Below are 16,453 nucleotides of genomic sequence, written 5' to 3'. Positions count from 1 at the left end.
ATTAATAAGATGTGAAGTGCTTTGTAACTTCGACCCGCTTGACTGAATACACAACAAACAATGAAGAAAGAGTTTTATCTGGGCTGTTTCGCTGCCAGCTGCTCCCTCGGGACCCGAAAGTGGCGTATAGCCTGCACTTCAACATCAACGAAAGTGCTCGATATATGCTGTATTGAACCAATAACACAAACTAACTGTATCACTATAACATGATGGTGATGGTGATGGTGATAAAGAATGCATCTAACGTTCCGCTGTTCATTATAATACAAAAACAGTAATCAGCACTTTTTTTTTTCACCCACAGAGCATATTGGAACTCTACAGGGCAGACGAATGGACGAAAATGTGTTTTCCAGGCAGTCTTGAGTGAAGCGGCTTGTGAGAACAAATGTGTGCCCTTGTCTCAACAGGTCATGCTGGACCTCCAGCATTGTTGTTGTGGCCATGGGCGTCGCCTGGGGTAGGCATCCGGGGCTTTAGCCCCGGATGTTTTTTCTTTAGCCCCGGACAAATTCTCCCTCAATAATATAATACATTAACCGTACTTTACCTAGAGGATGGTAGAATTGTAATTTCCCGTGTTCAGTGAATGCAACAGAGGCAACCACCAGACCAATCCGAGAGTTGCATGGAAATAAACGTGTTTTATTGGCTGACCTCTCCTTTGTGACAGTGTTTAAACTTTCAGCCGCGGGCGCGGAGTTTCTGAAGATGGACATTAGACATTTTTTAAATAAAAAATACGGCAATTCTCAAGTGGTAGCTCACACAACAACCCCAGAGCCACCACCTGAGCCAGGTGAACAAGGTATGTACATGTCAGTAAACTTACAAGTTATGTCAACATGTAAGCAAAGCATACATTATAGCTACGTTGACGTTACTTTGAATCGCGGGGGTAAGCTAAACCGTTAGCAAGTAGCTATAGCTAGCCAGATATATTAAATAAACACTTTGTCATAAAATCTAAATGTTGTGTTTTTTAGCGTTACCTGGTGATTTCAAAGAAAGCTCTCTGGGAAATGTTGACTTACTGTCTGTGTTCGACATGAAGCTAGAAGCTACCTTACATTACACAGTTGATCCGGAGTCCTGTCAGTTAAAGTGTTTCATAGTTAGCTTAGCTAAGCATCAACCTAGCACTGAAATATATGGATGTTATGTGACGGTATTTCTGAGGAAAAGTCAGCTGAAATGGTGGCATAGTTGCCACTGCTTTACGTGTCAACAGCATGTTTGAACGTATTTGCAGCAGTAAATGTGGCTGTTTGGCCACTGACGTTGCCATAACAACACCTGAATTTAAATGTGCAACCTCTTTTTGTGACAGATTTTTGCATGAAATTATAATTCTTCTGATTGATATTCCTATTGACAGCTAGTTTCTATGTGTACATTATGAGATGGACAGCCAGCTAACAAGCTTTCAGATCAAAGCTAATCCAGTGGGGCTCCTGAAAGGGGCAAGGGACACTATGCTCCCAAATATTAAGCCTTGACCCCCATCTTAAAATTGATATGATGACAAAATGATCTGCATTGTCGGAGGCCTTTTTTCCTCATTATCATGTCAAATTGTACAGCTTTCCTTAGTTTTGAATGCAGAAAGATGACTATATTAGAGTATTAAGTGAATTACTCAAACTGCATTTGTATAGGAATGATTATGTCCTATTGGCAGATAACTACTCTAACAGTGATATCTACAAGAGATGTACATTTAACTATTTTCAATTGGTTAGTATTACATTTTGTGACAGTGTGGTGACACTCATTTTAATGAAGACAAATTTGTGTATCTTGAAATTCATTTATTTGACAGAGCTGGAAACTGATTGACTTACATACTTGTTTGTGTTTACCTACACAGTCATCACAGATGAGCCAAACAGAGTAGAGCAGGCATCCTCAAACTACGGACTCCGGTCCGGATCCGGACCGAACCACCACTGTCTCCGGACTCTGAGCAAATTATACTTTTCATATGTATTATCTCTCTGTATTATATGTGAGACATCGCCACAACGCATTCGCAACGAGTCAAAATTCTCCGCTATGTCCACTGCAAACAGCGCTCTGCATGTCTGACTGTTCCACTGTGTTCCACCTGTGTGTGTCAACGCTTTGGTCCAATCACATTCAGCATCCAGTCAGCGTTTTTTCCCCCCAAACAATCTGCGAATCAGAGGCACAGTAGGGCGGGTCTTCGCGGAATGCGGGTAGGAAAAATGTGTGTGTCTCTTTCAACCTGTCTAAGTCAGAGCGAGAATTAAAAAAACAAAATTCAGAGCGAGAGTTAACAGCTCATCTAGTTCCATCTGTACTGTAGCTAGTAGCCTAGTTTCACCTACCGGGGTGGCAACTGACACCCTAAAAATAGGCCTTGCCACCCCAGCTGCCACCCCAGTTGGCAGCTTTGTTTTGAAAGAAAAGTTGTGGCTCATCGGACATTTATGAGAGAAATTCTCTAATGTCCGAGTGCAAGTGAATGCAGCACAAGATGCACGTCATGCACGTCCCCCGGTCCTGGCGCGAGCGTGGACATACGATTGGCGGCGATTTCATTTTGAACTGGACGGCGCAAAACGAGAAGCATTCTGACCCAAGCACTGAAGGAATGAGGTATTTGCGGTCTACAATGACAGAGAAGAGACTGTCAGTGTGGTTGCACTCAGCATTGAATCAAAACGCACTAAAGCTGTTTATCTTAATACGTTTGTGAGGCGTTTTGCTGAACAAAATGGTAATCGCCGCATTCAGCTGTAATAGACATGTCAACTTGATGCTCTGCTCACGGATGAGCATACACAACTATTAAAGGTGGGGTAGGTAAGTTTCAGAAACCGGCTCGAGTGCACTACAATGTGAAAATACACAGCCGAAAATAATTCCTTACAGAGCAGAGCACCTCCTCCAACACACATGAACGCGCACATGACGTCTGCAGACTGGTGAAAGTGGCCGCCTGGCGAGTCATTGAAGTACTGCTGCAATGCACGCCCAATGAGGGCACGAGATACATTTGTGCGTACACGAGATGGAAGGCTGACAGACAGGGCGGCAATCCAATCCGTTTAGCCGGGCCGGCTAAACGGATTGGTTGTACTTTTTACAGTATTACGGCTTCCACAGATGACATTTTTTTATGGATTTGTTGTCAAAACGTCAGATATTCATTGCTATCGGGATGTTAAGAGCATTCCATGGAATATAACAAAAAGTGTATCTCGAGCCGGTTTCTCAAACTTACCTACCCCACCTTTAAGATGATGACCTTACGTGTGTAAATATATTGTTTTCTTTGAGGGGGTCTGCCCCCAAAAAACTGTTTTAAGTCCTGAGAAAGTCAAATAAGACGGTGTGTAAAACTACACTGCCCAGCCAAAAAAAAGTAACCACTTTGATTTAACTAGGCCAGTAGGTAAGGGCTTTCCACTGGATAATAACTGCAGTATAAAATAATGCATGACTGAAGTGATGGAGACCATGTTGAAGGCAAACAAAAAGAGGAAATAACAGGTCAAATCAAGCAAATCCCCCTCTCAGATTCCACAGCAACCAGAAGAACATACATACTGGCTGGTGATTTGATTAATCAGCTTTGTGATGGAATAAAAAATGCACAGTGCATTTCCTTAGCTGTGGGTGAGTCCACTGACACCACTGACAATGCTCAGTTGCTGGTGTTTGTGAGTTTTTATGATGAGGCAAAGGGGGAGTTTGTTGAAGATGTGTTGGGCCTGACGAACCTCAGTGGACACACAAGGGGGCAAGACATTTATAAAGCAATAATGGGAATGCTGAATGAAAGAGGGTGCAGCTGCCTTTATTCATAACTGTGCAGCTCTTACACTGCGACTCTGAGGGGTCAAGCACAGAAACAATAACAATGAAAACTGCTGCATACAGATTATTTTTGTTTTTGCAACCTCGTGTTAAGAATCTTGTTGCAATTGTTTAAAAGTTTGAATGACCGTAATAAACGGACCTTTGTCTTATTGAAACATTTATTTTGGACCTTTAAGATTTGTATTTGAGTACCCCTGGAGTAGAGGATGAAGAAAGGAGAACAGGAGAAAGGGACACACAAGAAGGAGAAACAACAGACAAGAACGACAATGGAGACAACAATGAACAGGAACACCAGAACAGACAAGAGTCAATGGGTAACATGACTGATTTAGGGACAGCAGATAGAGGGCCAAGGCAAGTGAGACATCACTGCTTTCCATCCAGCATGTTTGGCCAGCAAAAGAGATAATTTCAACCGCAAACAGCAAGTGATGAGGGATTATTATTTCCTCCTTCCATCCCTTTTTTCTGTTTAATCTGATTACTAACAACTTCTAATAATTTGACATAGTTTATGATTTAATTGGAAAATAAAGTGTTTTTAAATAATAAACCCGTTTCTGATTCTTTGATTTTTGTTGACATATGGGTGTTGAGAGATGTATCCATATCTCTTAATGTTGCTCTCAAAGTGCACAAGATTGATGCTTTTAACTTCAACATTTAAAAAAATTCTTCCCCCTGGACCCCAGAGGAGGTGAGTTCCCTCAAAATAGCACTTTATCTCTGCTTATGTAACTCCGATGTAGTGTTCCCTCGGCAACAGATCACTCAGAGCTGGTGATTACTTTCCTGCATTTCAATGGACAGCATAAAAGGACACGTGAGCTGGGTTCTGGTGCTCAGATTAGCTATTGATGATCACGTTGATAAATCATATAAAACCAATCACACAAAAACATGTTGCTGTGACTGTGAGCATTAAACAATTAACATTAAACTAAACAAACACAACAGTACGTTATTGTCCTTATAAAATAAAAACATACATTTTGTCCACCGAGATAATACAGGCACCTACGGCCCGTACACACAGCAGCTTTTGGCGATTTGTCCACCGCTTCCAGCGCGTCTCCGCCCATTGACTTTGAATGGGGATGACGTCACTTTCCCTCGCTTGTCGCCGAACTGCATTGTGGGGGGGCGAGGCGAAGATTTCCAGGATTTTCAGGATGTTCAGGATTCCAAAGTTGAACAATGTTCAACTTTTGAGGCTGAGCTGGAAGCGACAGCCAATCAGATCCGTTTATGCAAATCTGACAGTTCAAGCGCTAGCCAATCAAACCGCGTGCAAGCTGGGAGAACCAGACCCGCAGTTCATTTCTATATTCCACAAAAATGGAGGAGAAGTTAGTTATTGCGGTAGCAAATCACCCGGTTCTTTATGACCAGTCCCTATTTACTTACCGGGATACAAACCGGAGGAACCAGGCATGGAGGGAGGTGGCATAGACAGTGGGTGAAACTGGTAGGTTTTCGCTTGTTTGGGGATTTTATATCCAGTTTACTTCGTTGCTAGTTTACTTCGTTGCTAGCAAGCATAGACAGTATCATTAGCCAGCATGGAATGTAGCATAAAATAGCACCATAAACATTAATCTCATAAATGTTCAAAATGTTAAAAAAATAAATGTTCATCATAGCCCTTCCTATTTGACAATAGTGTAGAAGAACCGGGTTTTTTTTGCTTTGTATGTCGGGGGCGGGATATTCATGTGATATTCATGTGATTGGTTGTTGGTCGCGAAATCCCCAAGCTGTCAGACACGCCCAGCTCCAGGATTTTCAAGATTTGGTCAAAGCTGCTGTGTGGACACACCGTTACCCTCAAGAAATCCTCACGTGCTATGAGAATCTCCCACAATCCATTGCCGTAACAAAGCTAATGCAGACACACGTTTGTGACACCAGATGGCGCAATTGTGTATGTGCGTGTGGGGAGTCTTGCAGTAGAAAATTCGACTGTAGCGCCGCCACTGTGGGCTAAGCCCCGAATGTTTCCAGGTCCAGGCAACGCCCCTGGTTGTGGCCATCACCAGTCCTGTCTGGACTGGTTTCCAGCTGCCCTTGGGACCGATCTTCAGGCCCCGAAACAGATGGATGGAGTCCCGGAGGAAGCTGATGGCCTTATCATACTCCTCCATCTTGAAATGACTTAGGGCAGTAACAGTGTTGCGTGACGACATGAGGTCAAACTTTTTGGTGTCCAATGTTCAGTCACTGTATTGGTAAGCAACAATTTGTTTTGGCCAAAATGTGTTATTCACACTCCTGACTCCAGTTTGATGTGCTGCATTCTCCTCTGAGAGGTCATGGCTTGGAAGGTTTTATATTCTGTAGTGTCTCAACAGAACCTAATATGAATTGCTTTATTGTCTCGTCGCTGGATCACCTCCCCCTGGCAAAGTGGCCTCGTTATTGTTGACAAACCTGTTTTTGTTGCTGGTTCAACAGGAGCTTCTGTAAATAGTTTTGTAAATAGTTTGAATATTTATCATAGTAATCATTTTTAGTCTCCCACTCTCTCAATTTAATTTATCGTTTCTTTGCCCCACCATATGTTTTGTTGTCCAAGGGCACTAATTTGGTCTGTGTTGAAGATTGTTTTACACTTTAGATTAATCAAAATTGTGTTTTTTGGCTGAATTAATCTTTTTCTGTTGAACCCTAAAACCTCTTTGTTCTCCTTCTCATTCATTTTACTTTGTGTTGTTCTAACACACATCCCACATCACATCACTTTTTCCATACACTGTTCTTAATACTTGTTCACGCATTTGTTCGTCCCTTTTACTTTGTTCTTCCTGTTGTTCTTGTTCAAACACATATATCAATTGTTCATCCACTGTTGTGGTAAAATGATATTCATAGTCTTAACATGATCATGCTAACATGAACACAAACGTTTCCCTCCAAAAATGTAAAACGTATCTAAGTACAGGCATGAAAACGGGTCAGGGGTGAAAAAGGTGAGAAGGATATTATCCCTCTAGGGGGGTCCGGGGGCATGCTCCCCCGGAAGAACATTTTGAATATTCCATATTTTAAAGCATCAATCTGATGCATTTTTTTGCCAACCTGGGGAGAGCTGGAGAAACTTAACTTCAGCCATGAGTCAAAAATATTATGGCCTCCTTACTAAGTATTATCAGGGAGGCAAACTCATCAGGTATGGAAAAGGTGACAAGGACCCGAGCCCCCCGACCCCACGGAATATCGGCTTTAAAATGAGGAATAACAGAGGATTTTAGCAGTCAAAACAACTAAAGCAGCAGTTAATAATAACAGAAACGCTAAAGAGTCACATATAATAGAAATATATAAAAGCATTTATTTTAATTGTGTAGCCGTCAGTTTATAATTTTGGCAGCACTGTTGAGCATTTTGAAAATCTATTGTCATGCCTCTGTGCAAGGCTTAGTCTTTCTATCTTTATGGCATCTGGTCTAAAGTAACTAAATTCATAAACTCAAGTACTATAGCCTACTTGGGTACAATTTTGAGATACTTGTACTTTATTTAAGTATTTCAATGTTTTGCTACTTTGTTCTTCTTCTCCTCTACAGTTCAGAGGTAAATGGTGTACTTTTACTCCACTACATTTATGTAATACCTTTAGTTACTTTGCAGATGTGGATGAATGATGTGAAATCTAATCAAGTGTTGAATCAGACTTTAGTTAAAACTGTCAATAAAAAGTATGCAATAATGCAATTACAGCTGAAAAAGTACTTGGGTGTGTGTTTTTTTAATATATATATTTACCATTCAATAACGCAATCGTCTGTCCCATAGAAGAACATGACAGCGCAGCGCAACTATACTACGGACGTGACTGCCCTGGCAGTGACAGCAACATAGCCTGCTTGTGCTACCACACTTTCCCCTCAAAATATCGTTAAATAACGAAACTTATAAATAGTGCCAATCCATACAAAGTGTAACCACATCATGTAAATATGAAAGCAATCTTTAAAAAATAACAGCGTTGGTTTAATCTATGACTATTTTGACCATGTTTGTGCTGTTTTTGCCATAGAGAAGCATTGCAACGGAAGTGCGTTTTGAACTATCCCGGCATACATAAACCACGTGACCGGCTGGCGGCGACATCAAAGAGTGTCGTAACTCTTATCTCTCTAGGGCTCTGGGCGGTGCATAACAGCGATTGACCAATAGGAGAGCGAGACCGGTGATTGACCAATAGGAGAGCGAGAACACGCCCACCTGACAGATACGCGCGAACCGCAGTGACGCGTCCTAAAACCCGGAAGTAAACTCCTTCCGATTCCTTCGTCAAAAACCAATGCAATTTCTCCATAGGATTTTTTTTTTAAATAGCTCGAAATAAGGTCTGTGGTTGACACACATTTAAGAGACGGATCACGTTTTGTTCAGCCGGATAATATCCACATGTCTACCTACTTTTATAATTTTTGAATCATAAATCTAGTCGCCAGAAGCAAAATGCTAACGTTATGTTATAAAGCAGGGTCGCTGCTTCAACGTCACGCCAACTTAAGATCCATATTCAAAACTACAGATTCAAAATTGTACAAGTTGAAGCGTTTGTTTTAACAGTTTGCAAGTGCGCAGGTACTTGCTTTCAAGCAGAACAGGGCAAACAAATTTAGCGGGAGTGTTTACGTGTTCGGTGTAATGACGTAAAACACCCTCGACAACTTCTGTAGTCCTATTCAGCCACTTGTTAACAACTATCGTTTTTCAGACACGTAAACTCTTCAAAAATCACCAGTGGCGTCACTGCTGATGTATTTAATGTCGTAGAACAAAACGTGATCTGTCTCTTCAATTTGTGTCAACCACAGACCTTATTTCTAGATATTTTCCAAAACCCTATGGAGAAATCCCATTGCTTTTTGTCGAAGGAACCAGCAGTGGTAAAAATGCTAACTGTACTATTTACCCCTAGATTCAGGACGATTAGGACGCGTCACTGCGGTTCTCTGAGCCCATGTTGATTCATAAAATAGACAAACTATACAACTTTTTTATAAACATTAAAGTTTTTGTTTTTTTAAAAGTTGGGAACATTTTGCATTCACAACAAGAAATGGTCTGACAAATATCTCACAAATATTAATTCTGTCATGCTATACATTTAATCTACCTTTATTCTTGGGTACACTATGATAAGTCTAGTTATGGTTGACCAGACTTACACTTAGTTTTGAAATGGTCCACCTAATTAGCCAATCAGTGTAAACAAAGAAACCATGACAATTTAGGTTACAGATCCAAGATTTAAAAAATGCCTTCTGGGAATGAAATATAAATTATGGACATTATGCAGTTATGCATACTGCTGATTATTTCTAGTCATTTAGTAATATTGTTATGACATTTGGCATGCGCATCATGTCTATCCATTCTTGCCTTTTCAAGTTTATAATTTAAACTCCATGAAAATAGTTTACTGTCTTTTAAGTTTACCAGTCTCGGATTTATATATCCTACTTTTTAATGCCGTTTTAATTCTATTTTCAGATGTTTCTATTTTAGTATTGTTTATTTCTACTCTTCTGCTTGTTTGTTGGTTTTGATGCTGCTGAAAACATTTCCCAATTTATCTTGTTTGCAGTGCAAGCTTGTCCATGCAATAGAGCTCCACCTTAAACCACGTTGAATTTCATGAAAATACACCAAAGATTACGTATAGAATATCAATTCCCTTCTTCCAGTGGGAGAGAACTCGCTGCTATATAGACGAGTTTCTCCTTCCTGATAACAATTAGCAATTTTCTGTACATCTGTAAGTTATATACCAGAGCTATTCAACTGGTGCCCCGGGTGATATTTACTGGCCCTTTGAGTATAATGTTAATCTACTTTTTTTTGGCCAGAGTGCCTTTATTCCAGAGAGGGTGTTACATTGAGAGATAGAGGGGAAGACATTGCCTGAAAACTTCTGCGGGCTCGGGTTTCGAACCCACCTACTAGCTACTGTAGTGACAACTCCTGTCATTGATTGCATCTCTGTGTGAAATTAGACCTTTCATTTGATTTCACCTAAATGAAATGATGTTGATGGTTGAATCAGCTTCACATGCCGGCCTACTGAGTTCTTAACTTGCCATTTAGATCTAGAAAGGCCTTGGGGCTATGTTGTTTGATTGAATGAAACACAATATATGCACTCCACTATGCTGTTGTAGTATTTTACTGTATCTGAAGCTCTTAATATGATCATATTTCAAGCCATCTTTTTCCCAGCCCCTTGCTTTGAATCATCTTCATCAACCGGCCCCATTCCAAACTAATTAAATAGCATTGCTATATACCATCATATGTATAATACAGTATGTCTATGCTCCTGTAGTGTAAGCCTATATTCCTGCTACTGCAGTATTTTTTACTTTAACATTTTAATTATCCAGATTTGATTGTATTGTTTATATATAGCATTTTCCATTTTTTAAGTATTTTAATGTTGAACCCACTGCTTCTGAAACACTGGGATTCATAAATCTATCTGTAACTTGCTGCTGTTAAATACCAACCACCTATGTGCAATATATAGATGCCATTAATAACTGTAACATATACCTGGCTGCTAAATTCTAAGAACTGTTGTAGGATGTGTATTTTTCTTAATTATGCAACTTTTTATTATATCTTAGTACTTTTTTGTAATGCATGTCACATATGTAACATGAAGCTGACTGTGGCTATTTTTCCTGCTGTAACTACACACAAGGTATTCTGATTCTCTATGAATTCCCTTCTTCCAGTGGTATCGAGTGCCAGTGACACGCCCTAAAACCCGGAAGTAAGCTGCGCATGAACAAAACGTGATCCGTCTCTTCAATTTGTGAATACTTTTTTTTTTGTCGAAGGAACCGGAAGTGGTAACATGCTAACTTACTTCCGGGTTTTAGGAGCGTCACTGTGGCACTCTATACCCATCCTCATTATCGAACAGTTGTTGGGAAAATGTCAAATAAATCAATAGAAAACAGAGTCAAAGTGTGAAAACACCATTTTATTGTTGCTAGTCTGTTTAAGACCAGTCAGCGGTGGCACCTCCCCACTCAGTAGCCTGAGCGGTGGGAGCAGTGGACCAGTCCTCTGTGGCGGGCTGAGTGCTCCAGTCCTCTGCAGGGGGGAAACACATCAACGAGTTAGCATCATGGAGTCAAAGAAACATTAAAAAATAATCTTGAATTTTGTAAATTAATTAGGAAATCAACCGTACGTTTCTCACCTGGCTTGACCGCCGCGGCAGCTGGAACAAAGGAAACAAAGACAGATTAGAGACAGACAAAGTACAAAAAGTCATGATAACTTATTAATTTAAATACCTACAATACCTACTTTTGTATGGTTCTCATATTCACACAAGTGTCATTTAATTTAAAGTGTAGTATGTTGATCTTAAAGTTTGTCATTTTTATGGTTTTAAGCAGTCGTTTTTTCAAGGCTTTTATTGTCAGAGCTAGTGTAGATATGTCAATGAAAAGCTGAGGTCACAGGCTCCTCCTCCAACAGTGCAACACAATAAAACTGATAAAGTAGTGCAAGCAAATACAATAAAATAGATAAATTATTTGTTGTGTATTATTAAATAGTGCAAAACCATCATTTTATGTCCATAATCAATAAAGTGTGGTTACAGTAAACCAGCGTTCTTACCTGCTGGGAACTGCTGGATGGGCACAGATGGAACAGCGACTCCCTCGGACCAGTCGGCCACCTCGGGCTGCGTGAACTCGGCTGCAGGAGCGCTCCATTCGCCCTGGAACTCCTCCTTTCCAACAGCCTTCTCCGCCGCTGCCTGCTCCTCCTTCTCAATCTGTAGCGAGGAAATGGGCATTAATTAGATCTCAAGTCATCTTAATTTTTTTTTAGCCATGTTGTGTAAGCTTTTTATTTTATTTTATTATCGGCTCATTTCATTATACAGATGGAATATAAACTCGTGTTTTGAGGTGCAGTCTACGGAAACAACCGGAACCTAGCCTATATTATTCCAATACATTTATTTATATTAGCTAATATTGTTCTAGGACTAGATTAGATGCGTCTTATTGATCCTATAAGTTTGCCTTCTTTACCCGCTATGCCACTTTTGCTGTAACACTTAATGTAGACTCTCCAATACATTCTGAAAGCTTCACTTCTTTCAGTCGCCCTGCGTTTGTCTCACCTCCTCTGGATCTCTGTAGAAGTACAGATCGGGCATGACCTCCCATGGGTGCTCCCTGGAGATGGTTCCCCTCATCCTGAGCACCTCCCTGGACAGCATCCACCACATCAGACCAACAGAGTGGTGACCCTGAAACACAGCCATATCAGTTATAGATCACAATAGGAAAAACACAACTTTCATTTGCACGTTTAATATCCAGAGACATGAAGAGCTACGTAACATTTTGTAGCAGACCTTTACCCCGAAACCCAGAGTGGTGTAGAGAGAGGGGGTTAAAGGCCGAGCTTTTTTATTTAGCACACGTCTTACACCCAGCACATCATAGACAGGACAGGCAGGGCTCTAACGGTATGCAAGATACACAGAATTGACAACGTATGACAGGTACTTGTGTTCAGTTTTTCCTCACCTTGTTGTTACAGGGGATAGCGATGTCCACGTATCTCAGTGGAGAGTCGGTGTTACACAGAGCGATGGTGGGGATGTTGACGTAGGAAGCCTCAGTCAGTGGCTGATGGTCGGCACGGGGGTCTGTGACGAGCAGGAGGCGGGGCTCCCTGAAAGCAGCCTGGATCTGATTGGTGAAGGTACCGGGGGTGAAGCGCCCGTGGAAGGTGGTGGCTCCGGTGGCAGAGGCGAACTTAAGCACGGCCCTCTGAGACAGCGAGAAAAAAAACAAGTTACACTCAGAACTCAGATTAAATATCATTATTATTTTACTTTACAAATCTTAAATGTGGCACAGGTCACTATCAAACGCCAGTCATTGGACGTCGTCCTCATGGTGTTAGCGAAAACCCGGCCAGATCACTTTTGCACACTTCCGACACCAGAACACCGACATCAGTGCCCGGCTTTAATTGAGTGCTTATCACAGTTCATTTACTTCTGTCCCACAATGTTTACATGTAATCACTACAGTACACCAGGACAATCCTTTAGACCGTTTACTGTACCTGTCCAGTGTTCCTGGAAGAGATGACGCACACATCGGCCGGGTTTTCAATGGCAACGATGGCCCTGGCAGCGAGCAGAAGCTTCTCCCAGGTCTTCTTCAGGTTGACAATGTACACACCTGGAGTTGAAAGGAGAACAAAGGGGCATTAAGAGCTTTGTTGACAGTTATAACACGTTAGAGGATCATTATGGTGCAGAGAGCTTTGATTCTGCTTAATCTGTTCCAACACTCACCGTCACTTTTTCTTTTGTAGACATACTGGTCCATCTGGAAGTCCAAGTTGGTACCTCCCAGATGGGTGGATGCTGCGAGGAATTTAAGGACATCCTCTTCCTTCATTTGAAGGACATCTAGACCTCCGGACATCGTGACCACTTTCCCTGCGCAACGATTTATGGAAAAGCTGAGGAAAGGAAGAAAAGCTTGGTGAGATAGAATAAATTCTCTGTTACAAGTTACAAGTCCTGCACTCAAAATGTTACTCAGGTAAAAGTGGAAATTACCAAATCAAAAAAGTACTAATTATCACAACTGGCCCTTTTACGAATATATTATATCACTGGAGTTTAATTTGTGAAGCAAACTTGTGTTCATCATTTTAGTTTAGAAGCTGCTAAAGGATGTCAGATACCTCTATCCATAATTGTAGATTCAAGAATACATTTTTGTATTCATAAAATTAACCTGCAAAGGTAACTAGTAACTAATCTTTTGAAACAAATGTAGTAAAAAAAGTACAATATTTGCTGCCAAAATGTCGTCAAGTAGTAAAAAGTTGTATAAAATCCATACTAAAGTACCTCAATTGTAAGTTAGAGTACTTGAGTAAATGCACTTAGTTAGTCAAACTCTGCATTTGTGAGCTATGGTGTAAATATTAGCTTCCTGCTAACAGGGCCGACTAAAGCATTAACTTCTGACATCCGGGGTACAGGATGTGTAGACAAGCTGCAAAGACAGTTATTCTTACACATAGAATGGTATAAAGCAAGTTTAAATGTGTATAATGGAGGGAGGCTGTGGCGTAGTGTACTAGTGCGTTGGTGTTCGGCTCAGGGGTTAGGATAGCAAGACACTTCACTCCAAATTGCTCCTGTGGGGATTGCCCACAGTATTGAGTATGCAAGTCAATTTGGATAAAAGCGTATAACAAGTAACATGTAATGTAATAATCAGTCAGCTGCGACATTTGTTCGCTAATTATTTTTTGTTCAGGCGCTACGGGAAACCCTCCGGTATGAGCGCGTGTCAACGGCTAGCACGGTAGCAGTAACATTAGCAATGTCTACTTTGGGATATTTGAAGTCAATAAACACGATCAATGTTGTTGTTTTCTGCACTATTTGGTGCTATATAAGCTGCCGTTAGTTACTTTCTCTTTTTAAGGCGTCGATTAAAAAGGTTTATTGGCGAAATAGTAGCGTTAAAAACTCACCACGAAACAACGCCGTATGGAGATCTAACCAAACGGTGAAAAGAGGGAGTCTAGAGGAAGTGACGTCGTATAAATACCAGATTTCCAAGCCTGTGATTGGTTAGTTTTTGTGAAAGAGTAGTTATCTTAGTTTTATTTAACTACAATTGTTGTTTTGTTTTTTTACTTTTGCAAAATTTGATATATGTAGTATACTTTCATGTAACTATTAAACCAATAAATACTGGAGATATTTTGAGGAAGCGACATTGGTGGTTGAAATATTTGTGCTAAAGTAATCAAATTACTCGTTTTTTTTGTTTTGGAAATAATTCTGTGAGTTACCCAATCCCCCATATGCTTCACCGTCTCTATGGCACTTCCACATAATATATTTTACATTTTTTTGGATTCATTTGAAACTCACCACGGTGAAAAACAGGGCCATAGGAGGAAGTGACGTCGGATAAATACCAGATTTACAAGCCTGTGATTGGTTGGTTTTCATGAAAGGAGGCGGGAGTAGTTCTGTGAGGTATTTTTTTTGTTCAACTTAATGCTTCTGTAAATTGGCCAATAGATGGTGTTGTTTTGCCACTATATGAGGTCCATGAGGTAACCACAGGTCAGTGTGTGGTGGTTATCCCATATTAAGACAATGGCGATGGAAAGACCATATTAAGACAATGCTGAGACGCTGCCTCCTCTGTGAAAGACCTGACCTGTGGAGCAACTCTATTTACTCGAGATAAAGAGTTCCAGGCGAAAGGGAACATTATATGTACACAATGTCACAACGAGTTGAGAAATAAGTCCATTACAACCTGTCTTATGTGCAATTTGTATGATACTGAAATAGTGACACCATGCTGAGTTCAATCAATTCAATAGTCTTCTTAGTGGTATTACATATGAGCAAGCAAGACACTGAATGAAATGAATCAATATTAAAGTGAGTAACTAATAGAATACATGCTCGTTAGATATATATATATATCTTTATATTGTTGATATTTATACATTCACTGTTTATGTTTTGTGTTTTTTTAACTCATGTGAAATTCGTTTTGGATCATCTAATCTAGTCCTAGAAATATATTAGCTAATATAATAAAAGAATATAGCCTATGTTTAGGTTATATGTCATAATGTATAATCAGAATGGGTTTTATTATTATAAGTAGGCTTACACATACGAGGTTTATGTGGTGCAGACAGAGACACAGAAAGAAGAATACGTAACAAATGTGTAAAATAAAAATAGGACTGTTATGAAAGCTATTTTAAAAAACTATGTTAAGACTATTATAACAAATTAACAATATTTATGTATGACTACTGTGTTTAAAGCAGAGAGCTGTGCTGATTTAAAAGAGGTATAGGTAGTTCAGCTTATATTTTTGGTACTATTCATTGTACTAATTTTAGTGTGGGACTGAGCAGACGACAGGCAGGTGGATCGGTCAATTTTGTGTTGATTCAAACGTTTGCTTTGGGTCAAAGTCAAGGTCACGAGAGGCGATGGATCCGACAAATAAGGCTAAAAAAGAAGGAGTGGAGTGTGTGTCACACGGTCAGAAAACATGTTATTGGAGTTGAATTCTGGGAAAAGATTTGGGTTTTCGAAACATATAGAATCACTTGGTAACTCCCAAGACAGATAGCTGATTTAGTTTAGTCACTGTTCATCATTATGTCAAATATATGCACTTATCAGGGTTCATACACTTTTTCACCAATGATTTTCAATGACTTTTCCATGACTTTTACCTAATCTTCCATGACCAAAAACATTACTCTCTCAGCGGTACCACTGAAAATGGTTTATTTTAACATGGAACAGGAAAATAAGGTCTGCATATGAAACATGTTGTGCCTATCTAAAGCAAATCCAATAGTAGGCTTACTTAATGGTTTTGCCTTGCATGGCCTTAGATCTACTTCATATAGTAAACAAATCTCTTCTCTCAGGTATTTTTCCACAGGCCCTGAAAACTGCAGTAATTAAACCGCTCTTAAAAAATAATAATCTAGATGCTACAGTAATGAACAATTA

The 16,453-nt window shown here is 40.1% G+C and overlaps 1 protein-coding gene across 2 annotated transcripts; it reads right to left on the bottom strand.

The window, feature by feature from the left end:
- Nucleotides 1–10,837: 10,837 nt before the first annotated feature.
- On the bottom strand, nt 10,838–14,504 carry rpsa (ribosomal protein SA). 2 transcript variants are annotated; one of them, XM_034233177.1, is made up of 8 exons: nt 14,419–14,504; nt 13,217–13,386; nt 12,982–13,100; nt 12,435–12,680; nt 12,023–12,151; nt 11,509–11,668; nt 11,072–11,101; nt 10,838–10,971 (listed from the first exon to the last, which is right to left on the bottom strand). In XM_034233177.1, exons 2-8 carry the CDS (start codon nt 13,347–13,349, stop codon nt 10,877–10,879), a joined length of 912 nt encoding a protein of 303 aa, XP_034089068.1. In that variant the 5' UTR covers nt 13,350–13,386; nt 14,419–14,504; the 3' UTR covers nt 10,838–10,876. The 2 variants fall into 2 exon arrangements, with proteins under 2 accessions (XP_034089068.1, XP_034089069.1); XM_034233178.1 differs by having other exon boundaries at nt 11,081–11,101.
- Nucleotides 14,505–16,453: the final 1,949 nt, after the last annotated feature.

This window comes from Gymnodraco acuticeps, unplaced genomic scaffold (genome assembly GCF_902827175.1).
Source record: "Gymnodraco acuticeps unplaced genomic scaffold, fGymAcu1.1, whole genome shotgun sequence".
Taxonomy (NCBI): Eukaryota; Metazoa; Chordata; class Actinopteri; order Perciformes; family Bathydraconidae; genus Gymnodraco; species Gymnodraco acuticeps.
This window is presented reverse-complemented; position numbering and strand designations above follow the sequence as displayed.

Coding starts and splice junctions, on each gene's coding strand:
- rpsa (XM_034233177.1), bottom strand. CDS start 13,349: ATGTCCGGAGGTCTAGATGTCCTTCAAATGAAGGAAGAGGATGTCCTT. Junction 12,681..12,981: donor CTTCCAGGAACACTGGACAG/GTACAGTAAACG, acceptor TCGCTGTCTCAG/AGGGCCGTGCTTAAGTTCGC. Junction 10,972..11,071: donor GGTCAAGCCAGGTGAGAAAC/GTACGGTTGATT, acceptor TCCCCCCTGCAG/AGGACTGGAGCACTCAGCCC.